The 19417-nt window shown below is 40.4% G+C and overlaps 1 protein-coding gene across 3 annotated transcripts in view; it reads left to right on the top strand.

The window, feature by feature from the left end:
* Window positions 1-10580: 10580 nt before the first annotated feature.
* nalcn (sodium leak channel, non-selective) overlaps window positions 10581-19417 on the top strand; it is a gene marked incomplete at both ends in the record, with an annotated part of 312014 nt that continues 303177 nt past the window's right edge. For 2 of the 3 annotated variants that reach the window (XM_084160991.1, XM_084160990.1), the window contains 3 exons: window positions 10581-10622; window positions 11637-11777; window positions 12133-12315. In XM_084160991.1, the coding sequence (XP_084017117.1) occupies window positions 10581-10622; window positions 11637-11777; window positions 12133-12315 (366 nt within the window). Of the gene's footprint in view, window positions 10623-11636; window positions 11778-12132; window positions 12316-19417 lie in introns of those variants that run through there. The other variant, XM_084160992.1, reaches the window with a different exon arrangement.

Below are 19417 nucleotides of genomic sequence, written 5' to 3'. Positions count from 1 at the left end.
ACCATTTTCCATCCTAAAAATTTGGAAGCCTAAATAAATTCAGGAGTACAAATGTGCTTAACAAGTCACTACAAAGATACAGGTGTCTTTCCTGTCTTTCCTAACTCAGTTGCGGGAGAGGAAGGAAACCACTCAGGGATTTCAGCATGAGGCCAATGGTGACTTTTAAAATGGTTACTGAGTTTAATGGCTGTGATATGAGACCTGAGGATGGATCAACAACATTGTAGTTACGCCACAATACTTACCTAAATGACAGCGAGAAAAGAAGAAAGCCTGTACAGAATATATTCCAAAGAAATTAACTTTATGTCCTGAATACAAAGCATTATGATTGGGGCAAGAGTACCACTCTTCATATTTTCAAGCATAGTGGTGGCTGCATCATGTTATGCACATGCTTTTCATCAGCAAGGACTCGGGAGTTTTGTTAGGATAAAAAGAAACGGAATGGAGCTAAACACAGGCAACATTTCAGAAGGACAATAACCTAAAATACAAGGCCAAATATACACTGGAGTTGCTTACCAAGACGACATTGAATGTTCCTGAGTGGCCTAGTTACAGTTTTGACTTAAAACGGCTTGAAAATCTATGGCAAGACTTGAAAATGGCTGTCTAGCAATGATGAACGACTAACTTGACAGAGCATGAAGAATTTAAAAATAATAATGTGCAAATATTGTACAATCCAGGTGTTCAAAGCTCTTAGAAACTCACAGTATTTTCAATACATTTGCAAACATTTCTAATGGGGTATTGTGTGTAGATGGGTGAGAAATTATATTGAATCGATTTTGAATTCAGGCTGTAACACAACAAAGTGGAATAAGTCAAGGGGTATGAATACTTTCTGAAGGCACTGTATCTTTAAGATATTTTCTAATTTCTCTCCCTCATGAGGAGGGAGGATTATAAAAGTTCACAGAAGTAATAAGTAGGATGTAAATGTAGACCTACCATTTAGTTATAGTGTTTACTGATAACAATTTTGTTTATGAATTATTAAGTGTTTAAAACGTGTCACTCTGTTACCAAATCGGTAACTGAGTGACTGAAAAATCAGTAACAGAATGACGCAATTGAATTGGCCACAATGGGAAATTATAATAGACCCGGTGCGTGTAGAGCTTATCAATCGATGATCTAAGACGATCGTTCAAGTTGAATAATATAATATTAGCCAAGAGTGTGCAAAGCTGTCATCAAGGCAAAGGGTGGCTACTTTGAAGAAAAAACAAATGAAAATATATTTGAGTTAACACTTTTTTGGTTACAACATGATTCCACATGTGTTATTTCATAGTTTTGATGTCTTCACTATTATTCTACAATTTAGAAAATAGTATAAATAAAGAAAAACCCTTGAATGAGTAGGTGTGTCCAAACTTTTGACTGGTACTGTATATATATTAGATCAATGATAATCGTTTTATTTAAGTGCTTTTCACGACACCCAGTCACTTTACATGCAGGATAAAAAGTAATGAAATCACATTAAATAAGTAAGTATATAAAAGTACACTAAACATAAGGACAGACTAACCATGGAGAACACTCAACATGATGACGGACTAACCAGGGAAGTGAACTAGACAGAGGATAAAAGCTAAGACAACAGAGAATCCGGGTAAGCTTGTCTGAAGAGGTGTGTCTTTAGTGTGGACTTGAATATGTGTATGGATTGTGAAGTTCTGACATGGAGAGGAAGGGAGTTCCAAAGTTGGGGAGCTGCACTGCTAAAAGCCTGGTCTACCGTGGAGCGGAGCCTGGTGCGAGGGATAGTGAGAGGCCAGTGTCAGAGGAGTGCAGTGAACAGGTGGGAATGTAGGGGTGCAGGAGGTCAGTAAGGTATGTGGGCTGATGATTGATGATCAATGATCATAGGCTATAGAAATAATTACTGATCTGACATGACTTGGTTGGTAGCCTAGCATAAAATCTCACGCATCTATCGGTTATGTCTTCAAGGATGGGAGGAATGAAGGATGCATAGGTTATCCCAAAACGGGCATCGTTTCCATTGTAGGCTATGCATTTGTCTCGGCTATACCGCTAACTTAGGCTACTTGTTCATCGTATAGAGGCTAGTGTCTACTCTAGACCTGTATTAGGTTATAATAATGGACCATAAAATTGCTGTCTCAGACGGGTCTTTACCCAAACCCATGCTTCGTGGCTATGCAAGCTGCAAGGTGTCCATCACAAGGGGCAGCGCGTGAGCCCGACATGAGGACACAATCCTTCTCGACGCAATCCGTGCATTAGGCTACATTCACAATATAATAAGCTTAGGCCTATGAGGCTACTTCATTGGAAGTGTACATAAAACAACATGCCATTACGCACTAATTTGTAAGTTAACCTGTTTCGACATATAGGCTGGCCTAGCTGTTAGACTCTCTATGCAAGGTGTTGGCATACGCAGGGAATTGAGGATAACATAGTAGCAAATTCGAAGGGCAGCCTGCAGGGACTGATGCACGCAATGCCATGTCTTCGCAGTCAGTGACCGTACCAAGAGTGTTAACTCCATTCGGTGTCCTGACAACGCATCATGGCCGTTAAAATAGTATAGTATTACTTTGGGGATATCTGGTGTGTGTGACCTCCCCTCCAAGGACCACATTAATTTACCACCATATTTTATAATGTAGGCAAGGCTAATCCCCCCGCACTGAAGTGTTAGCGTTCACTTGAACCACATACTTAGAAATCACCCCGTTTTCCCAACAACACCAATATTCTAACTTACATTTTTCAAACGAATAAAAGGTACATTGAAAAAACAATATAAAAATCTAAATTTTACAGTGTAGAAAAATATTGTTTACAGTTTCCTATTATTCTAGAATAATGGTATTTCTACTCTGTGTTAAAACAGCTTCCAACATGCTTATCCGTTTCAAACACCATGGCACTATCATAAAGAATGTCCAGAGTATAGTTTCCTTCAATGACTGAAGGAAACTGTGGTCCTATGTAGCTCAGCTGGTAGAGCATGGCGCTTGTAACGCCAAGGTAGTGGGTTTGACCACCCATACACAAAAATTTATGCACGCATGACTGTAAGTCGCTTTGGATAAAAGCGTCTGCTAAATGGCATATTATATTATTATTTATAAACAATATAATATCAATCAAATGTACATACACAAAAATAAGTGTCAGCATCCATCTTACATTTTTACATTTGAGTCATTTAGCAGACGCTCTTATCCAGAGCGACTTACAGTTAGTGAGTGCATACATTTTTCATACTGGCCCCCCGTGGGAATCGAACCCACAACCCTGGCGTTGCAAGCACCATGCTCTACCAACTGAGCAACCTGGCTGGCATTGGTTACATCAAATATCAAGTGTATGCAAACGCAAACATCCAAATGTAGCAGGTATTTAATCTATTACAAAGATTATGTAGACCATTTTTCATTTGGTAATGCATGCCCATATTGAGACTGAAAATCCCATCTGCTTCTTCAGCAAGGTTACTATGGAAACTGATAGGAACCAAGCTACATCAAAATAACACATGCAAAATGACCGATGTTCAGCAGTTGTAATGTGTTTTTTGTTCGAAGCGAATAAAGAGCTTGTCAAACATGAGGAAGAATAATGTCCTCCAAATAAAAATGGAGGTGTGGAATGAAGGACTGGCCGTAACCTGTGCATGAACCGTTTTACTTCCTGGAGATGATGCAATCAATTTAAATGAGTTGATCAGAAAATTGAGAACTTGAGAAATTGAAACTAATCAGTGGAGGCTCAGTTGGTAGAGCATGGCACTTGCAACGCCAGGGTTGTGGGTTCGATTCCCACGGGGGAGTTGCTCTGGATAAGAGCGTCTGCTAAATGACTAAATTGAAAATGTAAAATGAGGCTCCTCAGAGGAGGAAGGGGAGGACCATCCTCCTCAGTGGATTTTAATACAAATAGTGAACCATTAAAGTTATCCTTTTTAGATAAAACTATACTAAATATATTCACATCACCAAATAATTGATTAAAACACACTGTTTTGCAATGAAGGTCTATAGCAGGCTCAGCAGCACTCTCTAGGGTAACACCATGGTGTAGCCGAAGGACAGCTAGCTTCTGTCCTCTGGGTACATTGAATTCAATACAAAACCTAGGAGGCTCATGGTTCTCACTCCATTCCATAGACTTACACAGTAATTATGACAACTTCCGGAGGACATCCTCCAACCTATCAGAGCTCTTGCAGCATGAACTGACATGTTATTCACCCAATCAAAGTATCAGAGAATGAATCTAGTACTGAAAGCATAAGCTACAGCTAGCTAGCACTGCAGTGCATAAAATGTGGTGAGTAACGGTAGCTAACGCACTTTTGTACATCGCGCTGTTCCGTAAATTTGACCTTATTTTAGCGCCCCAAAAACGTAATACTTCCAGGTCAACTGTAATATGAATACCACTGTAAAGCACAATTTCTCCCCTTTCCAGCAAAATCAATGACGAGACCTTCATGCTGCCCGTCTCTGCATGATTGAAGAAAGCAAGGAGCTCCACTGGGTCTTTTTAAAAATGGTGGGTGGGGAAATGAAAGCTACTGCGTCATAGTGAAAGGGGGAGATATGTCGTGTGGGGAACTGGCTTTTTTCACCCCATTTGTCCAACTTATCTTTAAAATGTAAATAAAACACTATAAAGAGTTTTTATAATGTCTCATTACATACCTATTTGAAGGTTTGTGTTGAATTTGAATAGGGTTTTTAGGGTGGTGCTAAATTTATCTTCACAATTAAACTGTGGGTGTCACGGTTTTTGAGAGTCATGATGGCTCTCAGTGATTACACGAAAAATTAACAATTGATTGAATTAACTGTTGATGAACTCACAAGTAATTAACTTTACACTCACCATTGATCATTTGTTGTTTTTAATCTGCGAGAGAAGCGCTACACCTGGTGGAAAGGGGCTGTACGGCACAGAATTAGTTGAATAATGCGTGCCGTACGTTATGTCATGACATGTCACACTTTAACGTACAGCGTCAGCGGGGTCAGTTTTTTTGAACTTTTCTCCTATACTATTGGTCCATTACCATGTCAATCAACGCTGAATCGAAACTTAGTTCACACCCCGGATTTTGATACCAACACAGTCGCTACAGTCCCATTAGTTTTCATTGCAGCCTCGCTTGAATGCCGCGGTTGCCCACTTATGTACGGAACGGAGTTAGCTACCGTTAGTTGACTTAAAGAGAAAGACAATAGTTGAACAGTTTTGAACAAATACATTTCTTCCAAAATTAAGGAGAAGCGCGCGAGAGAGAGAGCTAGCTATATTTGGTTGTATTTTTTTAAAACTTTCACTTAGCTAGAAAAAGAAGCTAGCTAAATTAGTTTAGCCCACTCAAACACCCGGCTCAAACAGAGAGGGATGCTATGTTAGCTAGCTGGCTATGGCTATCCAACACTGGAACTCGGCCAAGTCAAGGTAAGCTTTTGGTTTTATGAATTTATTGCTACTGGGGCCCACCGGTGTAACTGTTAAACTGCTTTCTGACTCTACACTGTACTGCGTGATTGCAGCAGGTTTACTAACGCGTTAATTCTAGTAGTTCTAGTTGACTATGACGTGACAATGATGTAGGCTGGGTGTAGCGGTTAGCGGTCATGATATGAAGGTTTGGCTTGGAAAGGTTTTTTCGCCTGGTCACAGACAGTTGATATGTTGTGCACTGAAGTCACAAGCGAAGGGAAAAGGTGAGAGGAGGAGAGCGTAGATAGTTGCGAGAAGGAATTATATATACAATGAGCAAAGTGATAATGCTGTTTTTATGTGGCTGCTATGAAAGTGAACTGTTTTCATGTGATCAGGGGTGTATTCATTCATCATTCTGTTGAAAAAATGTTTCTTAAACGGAACGAAACGGGGATAAACATACCTGAATTTGTCCAATAGAAACCTTCGTTTGCAACTGTTAGACTAATGATTACACCCTAGATCAGCTATATGCAGGCAAGAGTGTGCAAGGCGATATTGAATGTGTCACTGTCTGTCACCTTGATTACTCAAAATTCTCGTGACCTGTGCACCTACAGTACGTTGTAAACTTCCATTCATAGGCTAGGTTATAGCAACCTCATGGTGGGTACAGGGAAAATGATTTGTAGTAGCCTAAACCTATCGATGTTACATTGAGCTGGGTGAATGGAATATGAATGACAGTCATCCGATATGCTGTAATAGAAATAAGGTCTTGCTTATATATTTTGTTATAATTCTCCCTCATCTTAAATAGCATCGACCGCCACTGAAACTAATATTCTATTATTCAATTTGAATGAGTGTATTAGATCATTAGACTGATAAACGTTACACGGACCAGTCACAAACCACAGTTGCAGTAGAGCACAGCACAATACAGTGAAGTACACGCTACGTCTATTTCTATGTGCACAAGCACTGTTCATGAAAAACTGTTCACACCCCTCTTGTTGGTGGAGAGAATTTAGCAGGTTTAAAGGTTATTTCCTGCAATTCTATGCATTTTGTCATGGTGTGCAAAGAAAATGTTGCACTTTTAAAGCTAATTTTAGTGCAATTCTATAGATTTTGTCCATGTCTAATGTGTATTCATGTGATATTTGAGTGACTGAAAAATTACAACAATATCTATGGGCTAAAAAACATGAATATTTTTTTTTTAGCTGACATGGGCTAGATGATCTGGACATTTCTGACAAGTTATAAATAGCTCTCTAAGGTATGCAATGACTAACATGACAAGAGGAACTGATGATGTAAGTCGCTCTGGATAAGAGCGTCTGCTAAATTACTTAAATGTAAATGATGCGCTACCCAATTTAGAAATTGCACCTTGTGCATTCTACTATTATAACTTTCAAGAGTAGCTTTATAGCGCATGTTTTGGGCTGGCCATGACAGGGTCTTGATCTGGTGGTCCTCCATCCACACCTTCATTGACCTGGCTGTGTGGCATGGCGCATTGTCCTGCTGGAAAAACCAATCAGAGCAAAAGGAAGCAAGTTTTTTTCCAGGACAACCTTGTACGTGGCTTGATTCATGCGATTCATTCTGCCCGATTCCAGCCTTGCTGAAGCACCCCCAGATCATCACGATCCTCCACCAAATTTCACAGTGGGTGCGAGACACTGTGGCTTGTAGGCCTCTCCAGGTCTCCGTCTAACCATTAGACGACCAGGTGTTGGGCAAAGCTGAAAATTGGACTCATGAGAGAAGATTAACTTACTCCAGTCCTCTACGGTCCAATCCTTATGGTCTTTTGCAAACCTCAGCCTGGCTCTTCTTTGCTTCTCATTGATGAAGGGCTTTTTTCTAACTTTGCACGACTTCAGCCCTGCCCCTAGGAGCCTGTTTCGAACCGTCCTCGCCGTGCACTTCACCCCAGCTGCCATTTGCCATTATTTTTGTAGGTCACTTGATGTCATCCTACGGTTGTTGAGTGACATTCAAATGAGTTGGCGGTAATCCCGGTCAGTAGAGAGTCGTTTTCGCCCTATGCCGGTCTGTAGCTTTGTTGTCCCCAATGTCTGCTGCTTGAAATTGTTCTTATGAACCGCTGTCTTTGAAATTTTAAGGATGGAAGCAACCTGACGCTCACTGTATCCCTCTGCCAGTAAAGCCAGAATTGAACCTTTCTTTTCCTCACTCAAAACTTTCCTTTTCAACTCTTTTGGCATGGTCAATAGTTATTTTTTGATTAATATTACTTTTGAGGTACTATTAGTACTGTTTTTGCCATCCAGCTGGTCCTATTGCAAGAGGATAGTGATGACCACAGCAGTGGTTTTTATACTTTTCCTCATTAAATACGATTTGGTTCAGGTGATCACCTAATCAGTACCTAATTCAGTAGATTGAGGTGTGCCTGTATTGGAATTCAACAGACACTGGAATGGAATGGCTGTCATACATGTAGAGATGCTGATTTAAGAAGAATTTGCAGTGGTCTCTTAATTTTTTCCAGAGCTGTATATGGAATCATGTAGTAACCAAAAAAGTGTTAAACATATCAAAATATATTTTATATTTGAGATTCTTCAAATAGCTACCCTTTGCCTTGATGACAGCTTTGCACACTCTTGGCATTCTCTCAACCAGCTTCACCTTGAATGCTTTTCCAACAGTCTTGAAGGAGTTCCCACATATACTGAGCACTTGTTGGCTGCTTTTCCTTCACTCTGCGGTCCGACTCATCCCAAACCATCTCAATTGGGTTGAGGTCAGGGGATTGTGGAGGCCAGGTCATCTGATGCAGCACTCCATCACTTCTTGGTAAAATAGCCCTTGCACAGCCTGGAGGTCTGTTGGGTCCTGTTGAAAAACAAATGATAGTCCCACTAAGCACAAACCAGATGGGATGGCGTATCTCTGTAGAATGCTGTGGTAGCCATGCTGGTTAAGTGTGCCTTGAATTCTAAATAAATCACAGACAGTGTCACCAGCAAAGCACCCCCACACCATAACACCTACTCCTCCATGCTTTACGGTGGGAAATACACATGCGGAGATCATCCGTACACCCACACCGCGTCCCACAAAGACACGGCGGTTGGAACCAAACATCTCCAATTTGGACAAATTTCCACCGGTCTAACGTCCATTGCTCATGTTTCTTGGCCCAAACAGGTCTATTCTTCTTATTGGTGTCCTTTAGTAATGGTTTCTTTGCAGCAATTCGACCATGAAGGCCTGATTCACACAGTCCCCTCTGAACAGTTGATGTTGAGATGTGTCTGTTACTTGAACTCTGTGAAGCATTTATTTGGGTTGCAATTTCTGAGACTGAAATGTTTGAGATTATCTCTAATGAACTTAAACTCTGAAGCAGAGGTAACTCTGGGTCTTCCATTCCTGTGGTGGTCCTCATGAGAGCCAGTTTCATCATAGCGCTTGATGGTTTTTGCGACTGCACTTGAAGAAACTTTCAAAGTTCTTTAAATTTGTTTAACACTTTGTTGGTTACTGCATGATTCCATATGTGTTATTTCATGGTTTTGATGTCTTCACGATTATTCTACAATGTAGTAAAAATAGTAAAAATAAAGAAAAACCCTAGAATGAGTAGGTGTGTCCAAACATTTGACTGGTATTGTAGGTGTATGTTTTGTTACAGTTTGCAATCAATGGTTTTAGCTTGGCATACATTTTAAAGTGAAAAGGTGAGTCTCAGCTTCACTCTGTTACTGTGGATTTGCCCCTTTGTTAAGGTTAAGGCTACTGTACTTTGTCACCTTTCGCTGTTATTAGGCCTAAACTGTAGTCTTGATACCATCACACTTCCTTTTCTTTCTAGAGTTACAGTAGCAATGTACAGGCCTTTTTCAGAATGCACTGAGTGCACTCCTCAAGTGTGAAACAAACTTTTAGAAAGTAGGCCTAAGTTTGTTGAAGCTAATAAGATACTCACAGCTACAATTAATGTACCCGGTGATTGCATCCTGCTCGTGAGAGAAAATGTCCCTCTCTTGAAATGTGAGGCTAATTGTAGTCCCTGGCAACTTTACTCCTACATTATAGCACTTACACCCTGTAATTTAGTTTTCACTCTTCTTCAAATCTTTTACCAAATAATATGCTAAGTGTAGCAATTACATTGCACATTGCTTATGACTGCATGATGCGTTTAGAGGACACATAAAAATGTTTTGCCGCGAGGCGAATGAGACACTGTGGGCAGAGGCATTATTCTGTCCTCTCTGTGTCTAATGTAATTTCCCCATGCCTTGACTATTTTCGAATCGTGGACATTGACGTTCAAGTATTTCGCTAAGTGCAATTGGAGAAGTCTGTTTCCCTCTGGCTATTGGAATAAGACAGGGTGGAATTATAGGCTACTTTTTGTCACTGATAATGGTCCATGTACTAGGTTAATTATATTGTGCTTATGTGATGTGCAGAGAGTCTTGGCAGAGTCATGAACAAATTGATGGAATAATTAGTATTTTACTTTGATTTCTGTCCAACTGGAAAGCAGTTTGCTTATGTGTTCAGGCTAACTGTTCATTTGATTAAGGTACCTAGTAAGGCTGACATTGAGCTGACATATTCATTGAGAGGGAATTAATAGGCCTAATACTTATTGAAATGAACATTGATTATGTTTTCATTGATCATTGGTCTGTGTGCACACAGTCCTGACTTCTGGACTGTTTTGACTGCTGAATGATATCTCTCTCTTCCAGTCATTTGACTGCTGTAGTATTATCTTTATTTTACAACAGGTAACCCTAAGGCACTGATACAGTATAACGCTCACCTGTCTCTCTCTGGCTGGTCTCTCTGCCCCCCTCTGACCTGGGGATGAACGCACCAATGAGGAGCCAGCTCACAGTGAGTCACATGACCCCTCACCACTGTCCCACTCCCATCCTATCCCACAACACCTCTCTCCATTGAGTGTGTTGTTTGCATATATGCCTCTGTCAGATGTTGGTGGGCGTTTTCTTGTCTCTCTCTGATCGTACTGTAGATGTTGTTATTGTACATGTACATTGTATACCATATATGCCATGAGGTTGACTAACTGTTATGTGTTATTTACAGGGTATGCCTGATCGCATGTTATGTGCAGTGCTGGAGCAATTTCAGCTTTACTTTTCCCTTTGGTATGTGTGCTTTGTCTCCATTGAGGGTGTCATTTCCTCCTGTATGTGTACTTCTGTTCCAATTCAATCGGCCCTTGCGTACCACAAACACACACACCCTCACACACATCCCGCTCTCAGTCACTGTGCTGTAGTTTGTAAGCCTACCCTGTAGCCCACTAGCCTTTGATGTTTGTTACACATGGGGAAGATCGAGTATGATCTTTACGTCCCGGTAAGTAAGTTACTGAAGCTGTTGTTCCAATGTGAATACACTTGTTCTGTGTTCACATGTGTGTTCTGTTGTGTATCACGATGGCCATCAACACAACATTGTTGTTTGATATTAAAGCATACACCTGTTGTCTATTATGTTATGAATAGAATCTGGTCAGGAACTCCAAATCTGGGCAGACTTTCTTTGTATTTTGATATTGGAAAGCTTGCAGACTGATTGGTATTAATGAAGCAAGCCAAGTGCTACTTTTTTTATTCAGAAAATAAAAGAGTTGTGTGCAGTTCTTACATCGGTTTTTATACTCGTGTCTCAGGGAGGAAATTATTTCCAGTTTGACATAGTCTAATTGTAATTGGATATTCCTCACTATGTTTAACTGAAAGCCAGTTGTCAAGACTTGATTACTCCAAGGATTGCATTGTCATCTTTGAAGAGCTACTGTATTACCAGTACCAGCGTAGCACCATAACATCATCTCCCCACATAACTCTAATCAGAACGATAGATAAACAACAGTTCTGCAAACTCCATTTTAGATTGGACATTTCAATGGCCGTCAAGTTGGCAACATTTTCAAGACAGCTCCACTCTATGAACATTCCATGCCAACAAGGAGGATAAAATCCTCATATAGTTTGAAATACTAGAACTTGACTGAGTAAAATTCTATGGATTGAACTCTTCAATATTTATGATACAATTGAAACAATTCAGGATGTTCAGACTTGGATGCAGCCAGATAACTCTGCAACTCTGAGACTTGCCCTGGTCACTTACTTCCTGTGTGTGTGTATTAGATCCACTCTCTGTATAGCTCGGCCAGCCCCAGCATGCTGAAGAGGAAGCAGAGCTCGAGGGTCGAGGCCCAGCCCATGACTGACTTTGGGCCCGACGAAACCCTCGCCGACAGCGCCGACATCTTCTGGATCAACAAACCAGTGAGTGGGTGACTGTTTCAGTCACATGGGACTGGGCCATATTTTAAATGGAAAATTGGAACATTTAGACCCCAATTCAATGAATTGCAAATAAAGGAAAGGCACACTGTGGGTTCACTCAGACTGTTTAGGCTGTATTTTACAGCTGTGTGGTTTGTTTCAATATCCAATGACAATGTAAACTATGTTAAAAAACTTTTTTTGTACAGTGGAACCAATGGACTAGTCCCAAAAGTGCAAACTCCAAGTTAAATCAAGTGCAACTCAAATAGTAACTGACAAATAATATGTATTTGACCCAAGTACGAGTGGATTATCACCTTTCCTCATCTGTCCCCTCCCTCCTCCTCCGAAGTGGGTTCACTCTCTGTTGCGAGCCTGTGCCATCATCAGCGTCATCAGCGTGTGTATGAACACACCCAAGACGTTCGAGCACTACCCCCCGCTGCAGTACGTGACCTTCACCCTGGACACGCTGCTCATGTTCCTCTACACTGCTGAGATGATTGCCAAGATGCACATCAGAGGAATCATCAAGGTAATAAAAAAAACAATCAATTTTCTGCACAAAAAATATAACAAATATAACTATGTACATTTCATGCCCAAGCTTTCAAATCAAACTTTACATAGCTCTTTACACTCACATCCCGTATATGGCATGAAAATGGCAGATTTGGTCACTGATAAGCGCATAAATTGGAACGTGGTGGCTGTACAGTAACATGCTATATATTATGTCAGAGCTCTGGGTCTCCGTTTTTAAACCAATGTATAGGATTCAACTGGCAGATGTTCTAAACGTGAGCCTGCATACGCAACAAGAAGATGTCCCCATTCCTCCCGACAATTCCCTTACAAAAAAAGATTGCAGTTTTGAAACTGCAGTAAAAGTGCAGTAACTGCGGTCGACTGTTATGTTAGACGCAGTAATTGCAGAATAACTGCAGTGTACTGCAGTGTAAAAAGTATTTAGTCAGTGACCAATTGTGCAAGTTCTCCCACTTAAAAAGATGAGAGAGGCCTGTAATTTTCATCATAGGTACACGTCAACTATGACAGACAAATTGAGAAAAAATAATCCAGAAAATCACATTGTAGGATTTTTTATGAATTTATTTGCAAATTATGGTGGAAAATAAGTATTTGGTCACCTACAAACAAGCAAGATTTCTGGCTCTCACAGACCTTTAACTTCTTATTTAAGAGGCTCCTCTGTCCTCCACTCGTTACCTCTATAAATGGCACCTGTTTGAACTTGTTATCAGCATAAAAGACACCTGTCCACAACCTCAAACAGTCACACTCCAAACTCCACTATGGCCAAGACCAAAGAGCTGTCAAAGGACACCAGAAACAAAATTGTAGACCTGCACCAGGCTGGGAAGACTGAATCTGCAATAGGTAAGCAGCTTGGTTTGAAGAAATCAACTGTGGGAGCAATTATTAGGAAATGGAAGACATACAAGATCACTGATAATCTCCCTCGATCTGGGGCTCCACGCAAGATCTCACCCTGTGGGGTCAAAAAGATCACAAGAACGGTGAGCAAAAATCCCAGAACCACACGGGGGGACCTAGTGAATGACCTGCAGAGAGCTGGGACCAAAGTAACAAAGCCTACCATCAGTAACACACTACGCCGCCAGGGATTCAAATCCTGCAGTGCCAGACGTGTCCCCCTGCTTAAGCCAGTACATGTCCAGGCCCGTCTGAAGTTTGCTAGACTGCATTTGGATGATCCAGAAGAGGATTGGGAGAATGTCATATGGTCAGATGAAACCAAAATAGAACTTTTTGGTAAAAACTCAACTTGTCGTGTTTGGAGGACAAAGAATGCTGAGTTGCATCCAAAGAACACCATACCTACTGTGAAGCATGGGGGTGGAAACATCATGCTTTGGGGCTGTTTTTCTGCAAAGGGACCAGGATGACTGATCCATGTAAAGGAAAGAATGAATGGGGCCATGTATCGTGAGATTTTGAGTGAAAACCTCCTTCCATCAGCAAGGGTATTGAAGATGAAACGTGGCTGGGTCTTTCAGCATGACAATGATCCCAAACACACCGCCCGGGCAACGAAGGAGTGGCTTCGTAAGAAGCATTTCAAGGTCCTGGAGTGGCCTAGCCAGTCTCCAGATCTCAACCCCATAGAAAATCTTTGGAGGGAGTTGAAAGTCTGTGTTGCCCAGCGACAGCCCCAAAACATCACTGCTCTAGAGGAGATCTGCATGGAAGAATGGGCCAAAATACCAGCAACAGTGTGTGAAAACCTTGTGAAGACTTACAGAAAACGTTTGACCTGTGTCATTGCCAACAAAGGGTATATAACAAAGTATTGAGAAACTTTTGTTATTGACCAAATACTTATTTTCCACCATAATTTGCAAATAAATTCATTAAAAATCCTACAATGTGATTTTCTGGATTTTCTTTCCTCATTTTGTCTGTCATAGTTGACGTGTACCTATGATAAAAATTACAGGCCTCTCTCATCTTTTTAAGTGGGAGAACTTGCACAATTGGTGGCTGACTAAATACTTTTTTTCCCCACTGTATACTGAACTGTAACTGCAGTTACACTGCAAAATTACTGTAGTAAAGAAACTGTGTTATTTTGGTCACAGTATTTGCTGCATACTGCAGTTATACTGCACTCCAACTACAGTTATACTGCAATCTGACTGCAATTGTTTTCGTAAGGGTTGGGTTTACCTTCAAACTTAGCGCCTCTTTGCTTGACATCATGGGAAAATCAAAATAAATCAGCCAAGACCTCAGAAAAAAAATGGTAGACCTCCACAAGTCTGGTTTATCCTTGTGAGCAATTTCCAAACGCCCGAAGGTACCACGTTCATCTGTACAAACAATAGTACGCAAGTATAAACACCATGGGACCACACAGCCATCATACCGCTCAGGAAGGAGACACGTTCTGTCTCTTAGAGATGAGCGTACTTTGGTGCGAAAAGTGCAAATCAATCCCAGAACAACAGCAAAGGACCTTGTGAAGATGCTGGAGGAAACGGGTACAAAAGTATCTATATCCACAGTAAAACAAGTCCTATATCGACATAACCTGAAAGGCCGCTCAGCAAATAAGAAGCCACTGCTCCAAAACCGCCATAAAAAAACCAGACTACGGTTTGCAACTGCACATGGGGACAAAGATCATACTTTTTGGAGAAATGTCCTCTGGTCTGATGAAACAAAAATAGAACTGTTTGGCCATAATGACCACCATATTTGGAGGAAAAAGGGGGAGCTTGCAAGCCGAAGAACACCATCCCAACCGTGAAGCACGGGGGTGGCAGCATCATGCTGTGGGGTTGCTTTGCTGCAGGAGGGACTTGTGCACTTCACAAAATAGATGGCATCATGAGTTAGGAAAATTATGTGGATATATTGAAGCACCATCTCAAGACATCAGTCAGGAAGTTAAAGCTTGGTCGCAAATGGGTCTTCCAAATGGACAATGACCCCAAGCATACTTCCAAAGTTGTGGCAAAATGGCTTAAGAACAACAAAGGCAAGGTATTGGAGTGGCCATCACAAAGCCCTGACCTCAATCCTATAGGAAATGTGTGGGCAGAACTGAAAAAGTGTGTGCGAGCAAGGAGGCCTACAAATCTGACTCAGTTACACCAGCTCTGTCAGGAAAATTCACCCAACTTATTGTGGGAAGCTTGTGGAAGGCTACCCGAAACGTTTGGCCCAAGTTAAACAATTTAAAGGCAATGCTACCAAATACTAATTGAGTGTATGTAAACTTCTGACCCACTGGGAATGTGATGAAAGAAATAAAAGCTGAAATAAATCATTACATCTACTATTATTCTGACATTTCACATTCTTAAAATAAAGTGGTGATCCTAACTGACTGATTTTTACTAGGATTAAATGTCAGGAATTGTGAAAAACTGAGTTTAAATGTGTTTGGCTAAGGTGCATGTAAACTTCCGACTTCAACTGTATGGGATACACATGGTATACATCGTCCAACAAAAAACATACTTGCAGGCACCTTCTTGACAATGCAACAAAAATAATGAAAGAGAAGAATACGAACATAAAGGAAATGGCAGTAAAATAGAATAAACATTTTTGTCATTTACGGTATCAACATTTATGATGTACATGTTACATGGATGACATGGCTTCATACCCGGTGTTGTTCTAAACAGAACGAGTTTGTGTTCACCGTATTGTGAAGAAAATCCCCCACAGGAGTCTCACCTGAATGCACTCATAAATCTATTCTTTGTGCACCAAAATTAATAATTGTTTCTATAAAGTGCCATATGAAAGCCTTATACTGGAAGATGGTATTTTATAAATTAGCTAGTGTTGTTGGCAATATAATATGTTTTCAAATGATGGCCATCTTACCCACATTGAGATTTGTAATGAAACATTTTTTGGATTGTGTAATTGTGGGATGGCAGGGCAGCATTCCAAACTAAAAACTACAAGTGTGCTTGCTTCAGTTCCTCCAAAGCCACAGCCAGGAGAGCTCCAACAAGTACCTAATAGTTGAAAGCTCTTTCTCTTAGTCATAAATACAAGTGTATTTAAATGACTTAGGAACTGTGCACACTTTAGAAAGGTGTATGGCGACTTGGAGACATCCGTTAGACCTCTCACTCAAACCCTTGTAATTGTTCTGTCTTCTACTGCATATTCTTCTTATGTTTCTGAATATATCCAGAGTATTTCCAGATTTCATTATCAACAAATTGTTTCGAAAAGTACAGTAAATATCCAATGCACATAAAATCAACAGTGTAATGGCTGAATATGGTTGTGTGTCATGTGAACTGTTGTTTCCTCACCTTTGTTCTGATAATTTCCCCATAATATCCAAAGTGTTCCCTTTCAATTGCTACCATGATTATGCATATGCTTCTCATATTTTTTCTCTTAGAAACATTTCAACTTGGGCCTGTCCATATAGGACAATTCCCCAGAGTGTAAAAACCATTTAAAGTGCATTTAAACATCGCAACACATTTGACAGAAAAAAAGCCACAATAAAAGAGACAATGAGGTAAAAAATGATATTTCTGGTCATTTAGGGAGGACCCTTTTTCCATAGCAAAGCTGTAAACAAAGGCCATTTTGGATCCACTCTGCTAGTTGATTGTAGCGTAGATGCTGCGCAGTTTACAGAACTCCATTGAAATTGGGGGAAGAGTGGATCCGAAATCAATTGTGGTAGAGGGTTGTGACGCCTCACTTTTCCATCATATGCCCTCTATTTAGATAATGGTGTCTTTGGGTGTTCTCTAACTTTTGAATGATGGCTTCTGCTTTGCCACTAAGTCCTTGATCTGCTGATTTATATGGATGTGTTTGACAACCATCAATCAGAATGAATGTTTATGCTAAAAAATAAGTGCCAGTTTGGTGTCCTTTAAATTATGTCCCTTTGACACTACTCAGATGTTTCTGGCCAACAATACCCCATTAATATGGATCTGTATTAGTATTCACATTATTTCAAATACTATGGCTGCGCTTAGTTTGCCTGGTTCAATGGAACCAATGGGTAGTCCCAATAGTGCAAACCCCGCCCACCTACCTAGCACTCCAGTCAGGATCAATCAAGTATTTGAAAGAAAAAAAAATGCTATTTGAACCCAGGTCTGAAAGGGTCAGACAGATCCAGGGAAATAGACGGTTTACTACAGAAGCATCAGGAAACAAGAAATCTGGCAGATGAAAGGCCCAAATTACTGCGGTGGAAAGTGTAGACAGTTTAATTGGCAAATCAAGGATAACAAGCACACTGACAGGGAGTCATCAGACAGACACTGAAACAATGTTTACGCAAAAGCGGAAACAGCCGAGTCATTTGGGAAATGTTTCTGTCAGTGTGGACAGGTCAATACCGCCTCTTAACATTTGCCATCCCGGTGTTAAAAGGGATGAGGGATAATTATTTTGTATTGTGTGTGTGAGCCTGCCTGCCTGCCTGTCTGCCTGTCTGTCTGTCTGTCTGTCTGTTCTCTGTCTATCTTGACATTTAACGCATCACTGAGTCCTCATCAAAGTAAAAATTGAATTTTGTCCGTATAAATAGCAACATGTCAAATTGACCATCAAGATGATGGATGATATTGATGATTGTGTGATATGTGTGAATCAATACCAAGCGAGTGAAAGCCCAATGTTTCCATTATAAAGTCCCTTTATTCTTTTCCAAAATATGGTATGATGTTTCACAGTTTTACTCATTTAGACAGTCTATTTTTTATTCTGTCACATATTCTATGAGTTATTGCTCATTGTCCCTTTTCCCCCTTTACAAAAATAAGTCTCCACATAATATTATTCAAACTGTTAATGTGGTTTTGATGTCTCACGTAGGTGGAGTCTTGTGCTTGCAACATTAGGCTTGTAAATTGGACATTATAAGTCCAATGCAGCCATTTTTCTTTAAATATCAAATAATTTCTTAGTTACGATTAAGTACCTTACTGTGATTGGGGGGGGGGGCTGGCAAACACGCTCCCAACCACATCGACGGGGCTGCAGTAGAGCAGGTCGAGAGCTTCATGTTCCTCTGTGTCCAAATCACTAAGGACTTAAAATTGTCCACACACACGCAAACAGTCGTGAAGAAAGCGTGACAGCGCCTCTTCCCCCTCAGGAGGTTGAAAAGATTTGGCATGGGCCCTCAAATTCTCAAAAAGCTCTACAGCTGCACCATTGAGAGCATCTTGACTGGCTGCATCACTGCTTGATATGGCAACTACACCGCCCTCGATCGCATGGCGCTACAGAGGGTGGTGCGGACATCCCAGTGCATCGTTGGGGCTGAGCTCCCTGCCATCCAGGACCTCGATAATCAGTCGGTGTGAAAGGAAGGTCCGGAAAGTGGTACCGGAGAATCAAGTTCGACACCAACAGGCTCCTGAACAGCTTCTATCTTCTTTTCAAACAGCTCTCACACTAAAAGGGCATTATCATAATTTTCACAATTTCACAGTATTCTTCCAATCTCTTAGTGTGGAAATGTATACAGTGCATTCGGAAAGTATTCAGACCCCTTGACTTTTTCCATATTTTGTTACATTACAGCCTTATTCTAAAATGGATTAAATTAATTGTTTTCGTCATCAATCTACAAACAATACCCCATATTTTCTAACCTCTCTGGATTACAACCAAATTATGATAAATGTACTATATTACGTATTGGATCACTAAAAAATACAAGTGTTACATTACCATGTAGTTTACCAATAAAATGGTCTGATGGTGATGTGGATATACTCGGAATACATATCCCAAATGAAATAAATGATCTCACTCCAATACATTTTTATAGAAAGTTAGCAAAAATAGATAAGATCTTGCTACCATGGAAAGGTAAATACCTGTCAATTTGTGGAAAAATCACCCTGATTAACTCTTTAGTGTTATCCCAGTTTTCCTATTTACTTATGGTCTTGCCTACACCTAGCGAACAGTTTTTTTTTTATTATATGAGAAAAAAATATTAAATTTTTATTTGGAACGGCAAGCCAGACAAAATTAAAAGGGCCTATTTATATAATGAATATGAATTCGGAGGACAGAAATGATTAAATATTAAAGCATTAGACCTATCACTAAAAGCTTCAGTCATACAAAAG

Source organism: Coregonus lavaretus (genome assembly GCF_964263955.1).
Source record: "Coregonus lavaretus genome assembly, chromosome: 5".
Taxonomy (NCBI): Eukaryota; Metazoa; Chordata; class Actinopteri; order Salmoniformes; family Salmonidae; genus Coregonus; species Coregonus lavaretus.
This window is presented reverse-complemented; position numbering and strand designations above follow the sequence as displayed.